The sequence below is a fragment of the Myotis yumanensis genome, unplaced genomic scaffold (genome assembly GCF_028538775.1).
Source record: "Myotis yumanensis isolate MYYU_CA2020_CCGP unplaced genomic scaffold, mMyoYum1.0.hap1 SCAF_2, whole genome shotgun sequence".
Lineage (NCBI taxonomy): Eukaryota > Metazoa > Chordata > Mammalia > Chiroptera > Vespertilionidae > Myotis > Myotis yumanensis.
Genome location: NW_027223753.1, coordinates 46590373 through 46606366, shown reverse-complemented (window position 1 = coordinate 46606366; position 15994 = coordinate 46590373). Strand labels below are relative to the sequence as shown.

The following is a 15994-nucleotide window of genomic DNA, read 5'->3' as shown; positions in this document are numbered from 1 at the left end:
GCATTGAGCGTCTGCCCCTGGTGGTCAGTGCACGTCATAGCAACTGGTTGAGTGGTCATTCCGGTCTTTCGGTTGTAATGGTCGTAATGGTTGCTTAGGCATATAGATAGATAGATAGATTGCCACACTATGCTTTTTGTCATTATTTTAGAGATTACTCTTTCTACCTATAAAAAAGTTTTCAGTAAAAGTGTATGCCGTGTTACACCTGCAGGAGCCTCATACATCTTGTTTATCATGCTCTTAGTTGTATCATTTTCTATTGTGCTTAATGTAATCTTGTGTTGTTTTGTACAGAAACATGCTATCCAGGTTTGTAGCCTAGGAGTAGTAGGCTACACCACCCAGGCTTGTGTAAGTGCACTCCATGATGCTCCACAGTGACCAAATCGCCTAACGACCCATTTCTCAGAATGGGTCCTCATCGTTAAGTGGTGCATGGCTGTACTTAAGAACTTTTCTGTAAGCTAATTAGATTATTTCAAAACTAGGGGCCTGGTGCATGAAATTCATGCACTCAGGGTGAGGGGTTCCCTGAGCCCAGCCTGTGCCCTCTTGCAGTCCGGGAGCTCTTGGGGGATGTCTGACTGATGGTTTAGGCCCGCCTAAGCTGTCAGTTGGACATCCTTAGTGCTGCCACGGAGGCGGGAGAGGCTCCTGCCACCGCCACTGCGCTCCCCAGCTGTGAGCCTGGCTTCTGGCTGAGTGGCACTCCCCCTGTGGGAGCACACTGACCACTAGGAGGCAGCTCCTGTGTTGAATGTCTTCCCCCTGGTGGTCAGTGCATGTCATAGTGGCCAGTCGTTCCGCAGTTCGGTCGATTTGCATATTGGCCTTTTATTATATAGGATGTAAAACTTCCCAGATTCACATGTTCTTCTTGTTTACTTCCATTACTTCAACTCTACATCAGGTGGCAAAATACCCACAAGGGACAGAGTTAGAGAATTGGAGGCTAATATGGAATCAGAAACAAACAGTGAAATTTGCAGGTAATAAAAGATCCACAGTCCAGGAAATAAAGGCAAGCTGGGAACTAAGAGCAGATAATCACTGTAATGCAGTGGTTCTCAACCTTGGCTGCACATTAGAATCACCTGGGAATCTTTTTAAAATCCTGATTTCTGGGCCTCATCCTCTGAAATTCTGTTTCTTTGTTACTAATGTTGTGGCCCCACCCCATAACAAAGAAACAGAATTTCCGGAGGATGAGGCCCAGAAATCAGGATTTTAAAAAGATTCCCAGGTGATTCTAATGTGCAGCCAAGGTTGAGAACCACTGCTGTAATGGGAGAGGAAAGATAGAAAAACTGAGTAGCTGGGGCGAAGTGGAGTGGAGCTGGGAGGGAGGGGGCGGCAGGAAGAGAGCCAACAACTATGCTGGCAAATACAGGTTAAAACAAATTCAATAAATTCTAAATGCTATTTTGGCATTCGGGTGGTAACAAACATTTAACAGAAAGCTTCAAACACAAAGAAAATGTACAAGCAAAGGGAAGAGGGAAATAAATTCACAAATCTAAAGATAATGATAGTAAATAAGCACAAAATTAAGCACCAAATGCCTAGAAAACAAGTTTAGGGACTCAGTGAATTAGGGACTCACAAATCTAGCAAGCGAGAGAAACTTATTTTTCTTAGCAACAGGTACTTACTGTGAAGAACACTGAACAACACAATGAGTAACAGTCTTCACATGTTGTAACAAGAAACATTCTTTGTATCAATCTCTGACTTCTAATAAACCGTTAAGGAGGAAATAGTAAACATGGTTCCTTGTAAAGCCCTTAGGAAAAACTTTTTCGGGCATCTGTCTTGTTCCCGGCACAGTACCTAATGTCAGCCACGTGGACTGGTGACTAGGGAACAAGGAACTTTTACATCAAAGGTGACCTTTTAAGAAAGAAAATTAAGGAGCCTGATTTATACTCTCGCCTCGGTGGAGGACCATCCCACCGAGGCCTAAAACTGCTCACAGCAGTTTTTGATAAAGCTCTTCCCAAGCAGCAGCTCTGCATCTGCTCACACGGTCAGTACACAGGGAAGTGCCAAACACACGACAAAGACCACAATGGCCTGGAATTCGCTTCTCAGCCTGATCTACAATCCCAGTGAGATCCGGGGGGGGAGTTACAAGAGGTCCATAATCCCTTGGAATTACGTGTGAAATTTTGTATGCCTATGAATATTAGCATTTTTTTTTTTTTTTTGGAGAGAGGGTTTATAGCTTTCCATTTACAAGCCATAAACATTTGACTGAATAATTATAAGTGAATGGAGCAACTTCACTGCCAAGAAAGAGCAAAGTCTTCCAGTGCAAAATTCGTTCATTTTACCAACCAATCCTGAGAGCTTGCCATGTGTCAGACAAGACTAACGAAGTACAGCATTTTAGGACAAAAAGGTGAGCATCCTCTTCGGTTTTACATTTCCCTTGGAACAATGTGTCAGGTTCTAGGTTGAATACGGGTGACATTATATGATCACTGTCCCTGGAAACACAACACAGTGTGCGTGGAGGGGAATTGCATTGCAGGGTAAGAATATGAGCTCTGAAATCAAACAGACATCATTTCTTCTCTGCTCTACCACTGATCAGCTGAATGACCTTGGACAAGTAGCTTGGCATTAATTTTGCCTTTCTGTGTCTCTATCAATAAAATGGAAATAAAAAAATTCTGATCTCACAGCCTTGAAATGAAGATTAAATATAATATACACAAAATACAACATACAGCGCCTGGCAACAGTAGGCACCCAATAAACAAAGGTTGTTATTCTTATTATAGCTATCCAGAGGAAAAGAGGTTTGTTCCACTAAGGGGCTCCTGGGAGATCTCAACTAGACAACTGTGATCAATTTGGGCGCCACATCTTGAGAGATACACTAACAAAGTGATAGTGAGTGATGTGTGTTCAGAGAAAAATTCAGGGTGGGGGAAAAGTAGACTTACAGTTGTTCATATGGAAAAAAAATACGGTAGTTAATAAAAAACGAACTCTGCATTTCATGTACTCACAACTATAAACCTACTTTTGCCCACCCCTGTTAATAGGTTGGTGAGGAAACTCAGACTCAAGTCCTAAAAACTAGTGGTTTGAAGGAACTGAAGTTGTAAGTCAAAAAAGAAACTACCATACATCCTCTATATTACTGGAGGGGAGAAAGTGAATCAAGAAATCAAAATCTCAGGGAAATAAGTTTTACATATTCAATATAAATAAGAAATTTATAAGATAGATGTCTGAACATGGAGTAGGATACCTTACAAAACAGTAATTTATTTGAAACTAAAGGTGTTAAAATGTGCTAGAATTCACATGTTAAGGACTCTGTAAACTGGATTCATATATTAAGCAAAAGGATTAGATGAAATGTCTTCTAATCACTTCCAACACTGTTATTTATTTTTAAATTAAAATTATATATTATTTGGGATACTACTGGTTGGTAGAAACAAGACCCAACTTGAAATAAATGAACCAATAAAGGGAATTTAGTGTCTTGCCTAATTAAGAAATCTGGAGGTAGGGCAAGCTTCAGATATAGTTTGATCCAGGCTTCCCTACTTTTCCTCCCCCAACCCCCAGGTCAGTCCTCCACTGGAGTTCTACTCTGTCCTCAGACCGTCAGCTGCAACCAGGGCAATGTGTCTCTGCACTAATTCCCACTGGGAAGAAAAGAATCACTTACCCTAACAGCCAAAGCCCTGGCGTCTCTGTGATACCAGCACGGCCAAGGGACTACCATGTATTCCCTGGCTCAGTTCCCAGCTACTGCCCATCTTTTTACCAATTCCAATGGCAGAAGGAAAAAAAATCTTGTTTGTTCCTTTAAGTCACCCCTACAGATGGGGAGAGAAATCAAACCCACACAAATCATTCAGTTGCTAAGGACGGAGGGGTGCGTCCTCCAAGGAAAATCTGGGTGCTGTTAGGCAAAACACGAGGAAGAACGGAGACTGGATAGGCAACAGTCTCAGTCTCAGCAAGATACAGACTGAGTAAAACTAAGTAATTGAAGAGAATTTTTTAAAGAGACTATTTACAATGGCTTAAAGAAATCCTATTACTAGCAACAGTCCCCTACAAACCCCTAGGCCTAAGGGGGCAAGGGGAATGATTACAACAAGCCAGGGAGCTTGCACAGAAAGCACCACTGGAAAGAAACCATGAGTGCCCTTTGAAAGTGGAAATAGCCAAGTCACAGTCACCTGGTAGAGAGAGAGCTGGGTGAATAAATACTTTCCTCTCTCTCTCTCTCCTCCGCCCTCTGATCTCCCACCAGTGGCTCTGGCCAAATGCAACCAGAAACCCCGGGATGAGAAAAGCCTTGGTAGTGCAATCCCCAGTACAAGTTAGCCTCCCAGGACACAGAACAGGTGAGAAGGGTAGAGATAGATCTGGAGGAACAAATGGAAGACATTCAGCACAGCCACCAAGGAGGATTCACTTCAGATCATCATGAGGCACAATATACACTGAGTGGCCAGATTATTATGACCACCTGACGTTTGTAGGCAAATTAGCTATAATTTCCCACTGAAATTGCTAGAGGGCCAGACCATTATAAATAGGGAAGCAGGTTGCTTATCACGACAGTAGCAATGATTTTTTTCTGAAGATATGGGTAAGCAACGTGATTTAACAGCCTTTGAACGTGGGCCAGATTATTATGACCACCTGACATTAGTAGGCAAATTAGCTGTACAGCATCGTATGGGATATGGAAGTTGAAGGCCTGTCCGAACACCTTTGCTGTCTGCAGTTACCAAGATAAAACGTCTCCAATTCGCACAGGAACACAAGGATTGGACAGTCGAGCATTGGAAAAAAGTCATGTGGTCCAATGAATCATGTTTCCAGTTGCATCATGCAGATGGCAGAGTGAGAATTCGGTGGAAACAGCAGAAAGCATGCACCCCACATGCATGAGTACAACCCTTCAAGCTGGTGGGGGCAGTGTTATGGTTTGGGGCATGTTTTCCTGGCATGATTTGGGCCCTTTAATTCGTGTGGAACAACGTCTGAATAGCACAACATACCTAAGTATCATTGCTGATCAAGTTCATCCTATCATGTTGATGGTGTATCCCAATGGAGATGGCTTCTTCCAACAAGACAATGCGCCATGCCACGGTGCTCGTATTGTGCAGGAGTAGTTTCAAGAACATGAGGGAGACTTTACCTTGCTTAGGAGGCCCCCACAATCACCAGATCTCAATCCAATTGAGCATTTGTGGGACGAAGTTAAAAAAGCCATCAGGCAGCTGGTTCCACAACCATCAAATATCACAGAACCGGACAGTGCTATTCATCAGGCATGGTGTCAGATTCCTCGAATCACCTTTCAAAATCTCGTGGAGTCAATGCCAAGAAGAATCACCACAGTATTGAAGGCAAAAGGTGGCCCAACGAAGTACTGATAGGGTGGTCATAATAATCTGGCCACGTGTGTGTGTGTGTGTGTGTGTGTATCCCACATTCAAAGGCTGTTAAATCGTGTTGTTTACCGATATCTTCAGGAAAAAATCACTTCTACTGTTGTGGTAAAGAACCTGTTTCCCTATTTATAATGGTCTGGCCCTCTAGCAACTTCAGCGTGAAATTATAGCTAATTTGCCTACAAACATCAGGTGGTCATAATAATCTGGCCACTCAGTGTACAGTCCAGACAAGTGTTCAAGATGGTTTAATCTTCCCACTTCTCATTTAGTACTTCTCTCAGGGACCCTGGCCCCTCAGAGTAAGGCAACTACCTCTTTAAGGCAAACGAAATACAAACAGAGCCAGGGGCCCTGGTAAGCAATTTTACAATCCTCAAACTTAGATACTTTTGTTTTCTTTATTTACATTTCTTCATTTGCCTGCTTCAGCTGGGCTAAGTACTGCTAAGCAACAAAGCGTTTGCCTACAGAAAAGAAATAAGCCTGGAAGCCCACAAGGGCCACCAGCTATAAGGTAGGCAAGATCAGAATGGAGAGACAAGACGCAGGGGGTTAGTGAGAGGGACCCCTTTTGCAGGGCAGCCTTCCATCAGAGTTGATCTCATTGAATGCTCTCCTGATCTTCTGAATCTTGCTTATTAAAAAAGCAATCCCCTTAAATACAGCTCCTTCTTGAGCCTCTGCCATAAGACACAGGTGCACCCATCAATGACTTGAAGCTGGGAGAGTCCCCACTCTGGTGTAAAGCCGATTAGATGTCATTGCACTATGTAGAGTAACCTTACACACTTCAGAAGCATCATAACTTAAGTAGATGTTAAAATGCTAGCAGGCACAACCAAATGCCACCTACCTGTTCTTTACATGGGAGAACGTGTAGCAAGTCTAAAAATAATTAGTAAGCATTAGGAAATGGTCTATAAATCACCTGAGACGTCTTCGGACTGCTCGTTAACACCTAGCGTGGAGATGCTAACCACAAAGTGCTCCTCTTCTGGAATGTTTTCAGAGCCCAGAACAAGCCTGGCTGGAACACTGCAGGCACTTCTGCCAAGACTGAAAGCTTACAGAGCCTGCGGTGTCCCAGAAAGCTGCAAGTACAGCCCGATAGCAGCTTTCAGTGTCCCTGTCACTTCAGAAAGAGGATAACAAAATACAAGGAAAAGAAGTAGAGCCCACATTCAGCTCTGATTAACTACATTAGAAAAGAAAATATAATCCATAACTTTTCAGTAGTATAAACTACACTAAGAAAAGTAACTTTTGGAAGTAAGCAAAATAGCATTCTCAATGAAAGAATAATTTCAAAGTGTGAAAACATCCAAGTATTGTCAGAAAAAGTGGTAATAGCCCTCCTTTAAAGAGAGGCAATAATAACTGAACACAATGTTAGACAAAACAAGTAAGTATATATTAAAATTTTTTAATTGATTTTAGAGAGGGAGAGGGAGAGAAAGATAGAAACATTAATGAGAGAGACACTGACTGGCCTGCAACTCGAGCATATGCTCTGACCGGAGATCGAACCGGGGGCCTCTTGGTTCATGGGTTGATGCTCAACCACTGAGCAACACTGGCGGAGCAAGGCATATTTTTAAATCCCTTCCCCAGCCTCCCCGCCTTAAAGAACATAAAACATGTGAGAAAATTCTGTTGGTTTTTTTACCCATAGAAAAAAAAAATGGGAGTAAATAGCTTTTAAAAAGGCAATCAACCAGTTTCCTACATTTGGTGGTTTGTTATTCTAAAAGGTGCTTGGTTGATAAGACTATGCTTTCAAATTGTGTTGAAACTGATCACCAAGCTTCTCAATTAATTACCATAATTGAGTACTTTGAAATGAAAATTAATAATACACACAGTGAGACAATAGAATGCTTCTTCTATTACTGATCTTGGCTGTTAGCCCGAAGCACTTCACATTTTTTTCTAATTGCACAATAAAATCCCTTTTAGATTTTAAAATAAACACAATAAAGGCAAAACACATGTACACACATGCAGCATGTAAGAAAAAAAATGAGTCAACTCAAGTGATAAAGGACATAATACCACTGTTTTCTCCAGTAACAATGCTATTTTTTGAAGGCTAACCATAAAAAATTAACAATTTAGAGAAATGCAATAAAACCCACATATTAAGGCAACCCAAATTCTAAATTCAGAGTTGCAAAAGACAATTCACACACATATACAATGGCTGTTCTGAGTAAGAATCAGTATTCACAACATTGCTATTCATTATAATTATAATAATTATAAACATTATTCACAATAAGCTAATCACTATAATTACATTCCAAAACACTAGCATTCAAAGACAATACCAACAATATCCAAATCACAGTGGTATGAAGGACTTGGGGGTCTAGGCATCTTGATAAAATTACAGTAGAATCCAATGCAGGCCTAATAAGAAATGAGACTAAAAATATAGGCAAGAGCCAAGTCACAAAATGCCTGCAATCTTAGATTTCTATCCTATCATGTCATGCCTTTCAAAATGAGCTCTGAGTACTTCATGGTAAAATAGGAATATAAACAACCATAGGATAAATATGGTGCATCTTCCAGAAGTCTCAAATTTGTGGAGAAAAAATCTGGAGGGGAGTTAAACAAGTTTACGTCACTGTTTATTTTTATTAAGTCCCATTTTACTAGAACATAAAATTATGTGTTGTTTTTCCGACAGAATATGAATCTTAAAGCAATTTTGTTCTTGCAGAAAGCTAAACCAGGTTCACTATTCCTTACGCTTTAAGCAAAAGAGACAAACTGATGGAACAATTTGAGAAAAAGTGAGAAGCGGTGCCAAGAATGTGAAGTCAAAGGATTTTTTGTTTGTGTTTTAAAGCAGGAGTGTGACATCAGATGTGTGCTTGGAGAAGCTCTCTGGCAGCTGTAAGCAGGATGGGCTAAAACGTAAGAGACAGGCCATAATGAGGGTAGCTGACAAACAAAACATCTGTAATAGTCTGTTTAAGAGATGAAAAGGACATGAACCAAAGTTGAGGCTACGAGAACACAGAGGAGGATTCCAGAGAGCAGAGGAAGCTGACCAGATAGCGCCTAATTGACTGCACCTAATCAATGAGACAGCTTTTAAGAACTTATTAGATAAAGGTGTTCATTTTCTTTTTTTTATAGCTAGTATTTCTGTAAGGTTTCTGATATATGTACCTTTAAAAGCTCCCACTTAAAAATACTTTGTGTGCCTTTCAATCACAGGAAGTGTAAAGTTGTGAGATGCTACTGTAAATCTGTCATACCAAAAATTAAACAAAATTTGAGTAAGGTTTATAAAAACTACATTTAATAAAGGCAATACCCATATTTCAAAAAGTTAAATTATCCTACTACTCAGTTACCATTATAGCTTTTCTGTAGCTTCACTACTCAGTATGAGAACTAGAGTTAGGAATGGCTTTGATCCTTTGTGATATTCTAGAATAAATGAGTGAATAAACATAGATTCTTCTAGAGAAGAACATGAAATTGATTATTTAAAATATCTGATTACTTAATAACTAAACAAAAAGTAATAGCTTTTAAAAAAATCATTATTAGTCAGTTCATAAGAGGTAAATATATAGTTTAGCCAGGTGATACTGGCTAAAAGGCACCAAATAAAAATATAGTTAAACCTTCATTAGTAAGCTGACAATAAAATACAGCCACTAAAAATATGAGACTAAAAATATAGGCAAGAGCCAAGTCACAAAATGCCTACAATCTTAGATTTCTATCCTATCATGTCAGAAAAGAAACATTAGAATTGTTAAGGTAAAAGATAAAATACCAAAATCCTTGCAGAATATATTCATGAAAATATTATAACTTAAGAAAAAGTAGATGAAATAAATATTAATTTTATTGGACCAATAAAAAATAGCAATTCACGCTGAAACCGGTTTGGCTCAGTGGATAGAGCGTTGGCCTTCGGACTGAAGGGTCCCGGGTTCGATTCCGGTCAAGGGCATGTACCTGGGTTGTGGGCACATCCCCAGTAGGAGATGTGCAGGAGGCAGCTGGTCGATGTTTCTCTCTCATTGATGTTTCTAACCCTCTATCTCTCTCCCTTCCTCTCTGTAAAGAATCAATAAAATATATTTTAAAAAAATAGCAATTCTCAATCTAAAGAATATACAGAAAAGACTATTTTCATTGCTTTTACTAGTAGAAACTAGAATATTTTGGTCTATTCTACTTATTTATGTAACAGAGATCACTGATAGCTGTAATATGATTTTGATCAGAAAACTAGGAAAGGTGCAAGTACAAAAGATAATGGAAAAATAAACACTTCTCAAAAATATTGTTTGTAATCAAACACTGCTCTCTTTAGATTTTAAAACTACATATCAGAAATATTAAAATAATTACAGAAAAAATATGCTAGGACAAGTCCAGATAAGCCTCTAAGAAAGTGGTTCTCAACCTTGGCTGCACATTAGAGTCCCATGGGAATCTTTTTAAAATCCTGATTTCTGGGCCTCATCCTCCGGAAATTCTGTTTCTTTGTTATGGGGTGGGGCCACAACATTAGTAACAAAGAAACAGAATTTCGGAGGATGAGGCCCAGAAATCAGGATTTTAAAAAGATCCCCAGGTGATTCTAATGTGCAGCCAAGGTTGAGAACCACTGCTCTATGACCTAACAACTTTTTTTTTTTTTTTTTTGCTTTTAGATGAAACTTCAGCTCTCAAAACCAACAGCAGCAACAAAAAACATGGCATAAGAATTTAACTTAACATAAAAATGTAAGATTCTGCCATAGTTGGTTTGGCTCAGTGGATACAGCATCAGCCTGTGGACTGAAGGGTCCCGGGTTCCATTCCGGTTAAGGGCACATGCCCGGTTTTCGGGCTCGATTCCCAGTGTGAGGCGTGCAGGAGGCAGCCAATCAATGATTCTCTCTCATCACTGATGTTTCTGTCTCTCTTTCCTTGTCCCTTCCTCTCTCCGGAATCAATAAAAGATTGGCAGTAAAAGACTCATCTAGACACAGAGATCTTATACCAATTTTATTCCATAGTTTATGCTTTGCTACCTTAGAGAAAATCCTGAGATTTAGGCTAAACATAAGTTCATAACAGAGAAGGAATATCTCAAAAATACAAATCAGTGTAATTCTTATAAAACTTCTCTCCATCACAGACACCAGGTAATTAAAATTGTTCCTTTTATTAGACCCTTTGATCTATTTTTTCATGTCTCTTGCAAAGAGAAATGAGAAAGATACCAATAACAAAGCAAGATTAGATAGGACTGTCTAAAATTTGGGGTCTAAATATTTTCAGAATGCAAGGACATGTGATAAAAAGAGATGACATTCTACAAAGGAAATCAAGATACTTCACCATCTCTCTTCTAGTTTATCTACACACACAGCTGCTAGTTCTTCGATTTGCTTTTTTAAAAATGCCATCTGCCTCATCCATGCCTCCCTCTTTCTGAGCTCCCTTGCTCTCCTCTATTTGCATGAGGAGGGGAAGGGTGCCTCTATGAAGTCAGTCCATTACAGATGCCCTTAAGGTCGCTTCACAAAACATTACCTGTCTGATAGTAAGTGGACAATGATAGAATATTTGAAAGGGATGAGATACAAGGCTGACAGACTTTTTTTTTTTTTTTTTTACCTTGCTTGTTGAAACAAAATGACCCCTCATGCATGTGGGTTATAAGGTTATATACTCACATTTATTATGAGTGGCTGTGGAAGGTCTAATCAAATGGTGATGAGGCACTAATCTTATTATTTTATGGATCGTGAAAGAACTGCCCTGCAATTATCAACAGCCAGCTCACTTGCAATTCCATGCGTCCAGGTACAGGTGGAACTACACAAAATATGCAACTACCAGGACAGCCCACTCTCCTCATCCACACAAAATATATAAAATCAAGTAATACGTGAAATAGACAACTAAGAAACCCTAAAGAATCAAAGATATGATCTCTCTCTCTCTCTCGTAAAAAAAAAAATACATAGGTATACGTAAGCACAGGAAAAGAGAGAAGAATATCCCATGCTAACAGCGGTCATCTTTAAGTATCAGAAATATGAGTGATTTCAATTTCCCCACTTTTTGCTCCTCTGTATTTTCTTGCTTTCCTACAATGAGTTTAACCTTGGCAAGCAAGAATGGGGTAGTTAAATAAACGCAGAGCTTCGAACCTTAAAGCAACAGTTAATCTGGATCAAAGACAGAAAGTAGCCTGTCTTTAAGCTTCCTCCGAGTCACTGAGGGATAAATCCTCCAGTACTTGGCATGCAGAAGACGGATGCGCAAGGCTCCCCAAGACCGAGTGATAACCTCTCCATTCCTTGGCCTTCAACTGAAGGGACAGAGTTGGTCTATATACAAACTTGGTCAAGTGCTTCTGCAACAAGAAAGCTCCCTCCCCGCGCTCTCGCGCGCCCTCCCCCCCCCCCCCCCCCCCATGGCACACCCAAGTCCCGAGGACCCCAGGCGGGACCTCCGCCCCTCTCAAGGTGCTCCCGAAGACTTGGCACCCCCTAACTGAGCTCCATAGCTTCCCTCCACTCTCCTTCAACCACTTGTCCCCCTCCCCCGCCCCCCCCAGACACACCCAAGGGGCCATAGGGGAAGGAGAAAGCCAACCTGACTTGCAGGCAGACGCCCCCGATTCCCGTGACCTTGGACAAAGCCGCATCGCCTCCCGGAGCCTCAGTTTCCAAATCTGCCACCCTCGCGGGGTGACCTCAGGCTCAGAAACCCGGGGGAGGGGGTGCCAACTCGACGGACCGTTCTCGTAACTCTACACCGACCCCCTCCTCCCCTGACCTCTCCAAGGCGCCGGGCACCAACCTGGACCCCTGTCCCGCGGCCCCCGGGACGCGTCGCCTCCCAGTCCGTCCCCGTACCTGGCAGTTGCTGTCCTGGGGCAGGTTTTTCACCAGGATTTTCCTGCGGTTACTCAGCTCCCGGCGCATCCGCTGCAGCCGCGCGGCCACCTCCTCCGGGTGCAGCGCGGGGGGCGCGGGGCCGCGGGCGTCCTCGCACGTCTCGGCGGCGGGGCCCGGCCCGCACGGCCCCGACCCCGCCGCGCCGCCCAGGCCCGCGCCCCCCGCGCCACCGCCGCCTCCCGCCGTCGCCATCTTCCCGGCGCCCCGCGGCGGCGGGCTCCTCGGGAGGCTGGAGGCGAAGCGGAGAGAGAAAGCGGGAGGAGGCCCGCGCGGGGGCGAGGCGGGCAGAGGCCGCGGAGTGGGCCGCGGCGGGGAGGGGGCGGGGAGGCGGGGCCGCGGCCAGCAGCCGGCGGGCGGGGAGGGAAACCTGAGCGCGAGGAGGAGCCGAGGAGCACCTCGCGGAACCTCCCCCTCGGGCCCCGGCCCCGGCCCCGCGCACGGGCGCGCCCGCCCCTCTCGCCGCCCACCCGCCCCCGGGACACCTGTGCGGGCTCCGGCGGGCTGCGAGCCCCCCTGCCCTGGAGGGCTCCGTGAACTCCCAGGTTGGGGCCCCGGGCTGCGCCCCCGCGCCGGCAGCTCCCGGGGAACGGGGATTCCAGGCGCTGGCCCCGCGCGGCCTCCCCACGGGACGGCACTGGCCCCGGGCTCCCCTCGGAGCTCCCGCGCCGGGACTGCCCGGGGCTGCAGAGCGAATTCTCCCCCAACCCGGGGAGGCGCCCTGCGGCCTCCGGACCGGAACCCTCTGCTGTGCAGAGTTGGAGAAAAGTCTTCGTTTAGTTCACAATGAAAAATAACATTTGAGATTTCCTAGGGAGTACAAGGAGGGGTTCCGGAGGAAGTTCTATATTGTGGAAACACCTCGACGCAAAGCATTTTCCTAGCTGTGCACGAGAAAGCCAGTGCCCGCACCCGTCCCCCCGCCCCTGTGGTACAGCTCCTGGGAGGTACAACCTGGATGGTTGCATATGCACCGTAGGAAGCAATGCTGAAACAAAGACTGAAATGGGAGAAGAGCTTTGCCAGAGGGCTGGGGAATATGCGAGCGGAGTATCATTTTAGTTGAAACTCGGAGGGAGAGTTGCCTTGTAGAGCTATACGGTGTTATGGGGCAAACAATACGCAGCCTTCCACTGGCACCAGCCCAACTGACTATCAGCAAAGAGGAACATGCACCTTAAGTGTGTAGCATGCAAATACACGTGCAAAACAAACAAAAAAACTTGCTTAACACCATTATTATTCTGTTAGGAAAACTTTTAAATAAATGTAGCAAGAATAAATAAAGTATCTGAAAAATACTACATATTCAGTACTCACACTGTGCCCCCACGTATCTCTAAGTACTTTAGATATATTACATCTCCTCTTCACAATAATCCAGTTTTATTTAACATTCTATTTTTTCCATTTTACATGTGAAGACATTGAGTCTGGTCTGTTTAATTCTAAAGCCCAAAGCTCTTAATAATATAAAAAGATTTGTCTGTAACCCCCCCCCCCCAAAATGACTGCTGATATCCCTGAATTTATTCTCTCTGCCAGTCGAAACTTGTATCGTTAAAATGATTCTGCAGTACACCGATGTACACAGCAACACCATTCCCAATAGCCAAAGAGTGGAAACAACCCAAGTGTCCATTGACCAATGAACAGATAAATTGTTGCATATACATACAATGGAATAGCATTCAGCCATAAAAAATAAAGTACTGCTACTAGGCAGATGAACCTTCAAAGCATTATGGAAAGTGAAAGAAGCCAGACACAAAAGGTCACATATTGTATGATTCCATTTACATGAAATATCCTCAATAAGTAAATCATAGAGACAGAACACAGATGGGAAAGGAGGGAATGGGAAGCAACTGCTTTAACATGTACAACAGGTTTCCTTTGCCTAATGAAAATGTTTAGGAACTAGACAGAGGGGGCAGTTGGCCAATAAAGTGACCACTAATGTACTAAATAGCCACTGAACCGTTCACTTTAATGGTTATGTTATGTGAATTTCACCTCACAAAAAAATTTATATTGTATTCTACAGTTTACAGCATCGTTACCTGCTTTTTGAAGTATATTTTCTAAGCCCTTTTCTATGCCAATATAATTGAACATTGTTATTTTTCATGGCTGCATACTTTCTATTGTGAGAATCACCATAATTTCCATCATTAATCTTCCAGTATTGTACATTTTTACCTATTGTAAAACAGCACTGAGATTAATATCCTTGTGTCCAGTTTTGCAGTCTTAATTTTTCCTTAGAATAAGGAACTAGGAGCAAAATTTCTTCATAAAAAAATAAGTGTATTTAAAGATTTTTGATACGTATTTTCAAACTATCTTCTTCGGTTTTCCCAATCACAAACATTGTTTGACAGTGTTCATTTTCCTGCTTGCATCCATGATAATTTAGTGTCAAAATAACACCTCATTTTGTTTTAAATTGCAATGCTTTGATTTAAAAAGTTATGGATTTTTAATTCCAATATAATTCTGTTTTGTAGGCTGAGAGACTTTGAGAAGTATATTCTTTAAGTGGACAGGAAACATGAATAGCCGTAGCATATGCTCTGACCTGGAGTCACTCATTAAGTCTCAGAACATGTATTTATCCAAATGAGTACTGTCTTCTTGACAAACATTTATTAAATGTCTCTATGTGCTAGACAATATATGCAAAGGCACCAATTATACAGAAATAATAAAATAAGGTTTCTGTATGATAAGGGCTCAGTTTCACTGAGAGAAAATTATATAATAACTAGTGGCCCTGCGCAAGAATCCGTGCATGAGTAGCTCGCTGCCCCGCCCTCCTGCTGATCAGTCGTTATGTGATGGTGTCCCAACCAATTTGCATATTACCCTGTTATAAGTATAGATTATAAGCCAATGTGATAAGTATGTGAACAAAAATGACAGGAGCATCCCTGGAAAATAGTGATCTGAGTCCAATTTTAGTGATTGCTTTTGCTAAGAATAATTTTCAAACTACTTTTTGTTATTGACTTCAGACTACGGCCCATTCTTCTGCAAAGTTTCTGTGGTAGTGAATGTTCATCTCTTAGAGACAGGTTTGACTTTTGGAAATAATTAAATGTTATTTAAAGCCAAGTCTAGTGAATGAATCAGGCGTTTATTATGCTTTGGGGATTATGATTATGTAATTGGGGTTTGGGGCTCCAAGTGGGACATGATTACAATGTTATCAAGTTATTAAACCAATTTTTATTAAGTGGCTACTTACACTTGATCCCACTTGCTCTGTGTCCTGTAAGGTGGTAGCTTTCAAACTTTTGACCCAATCCAGTGGGAAATATATACCACAGTGGGAAATAGTTTTTACATCACAACCCAGTAAACACACACACATACAGTTGAAACAAAAGATTTCACAAAACAACATACTCTTACCAAATACAGCACACTCTAGTACAGTGGTTCTCAACCTGTGGGTTGCGACCCCTTTGGTGGTCGAATGACCCTTTCACAGGGGTCGCCTAAGACCATCCTGCATATCAGATATTTACATTACGATTCATAACAGTAGCAACATTACAGTTATGAAGTAGCAACAAAAATAATTTTATGGTTGGGTCACAACATGAGGAACTG

At 42.3% G+C, this 15994-nt stretch overlaps 1 protein-coding gene across 1 annotated transcript in view; it reads right to left on the bottom strand.

Annotated features, from left to right (window-relative positions):
- RAVER2 (ribonucleoprotein, PTB binding 2) overlaps positions 1-12571 on the bottom strand; it is an 85172-nt gene extending 72601 nt beyond the window's left edge. The window contains exon 1 of the mRNA XM_070405287.1: positions 12338-12571. Coding sequence (XP_070261388.1) covers positions 12338-12571 — 234 coding nt within the window. The remainder of the gene's footprint in view (positions 1-12337) is intronic.
- Positions 12572-15994: the final 3423 nt, after the last annotated feature.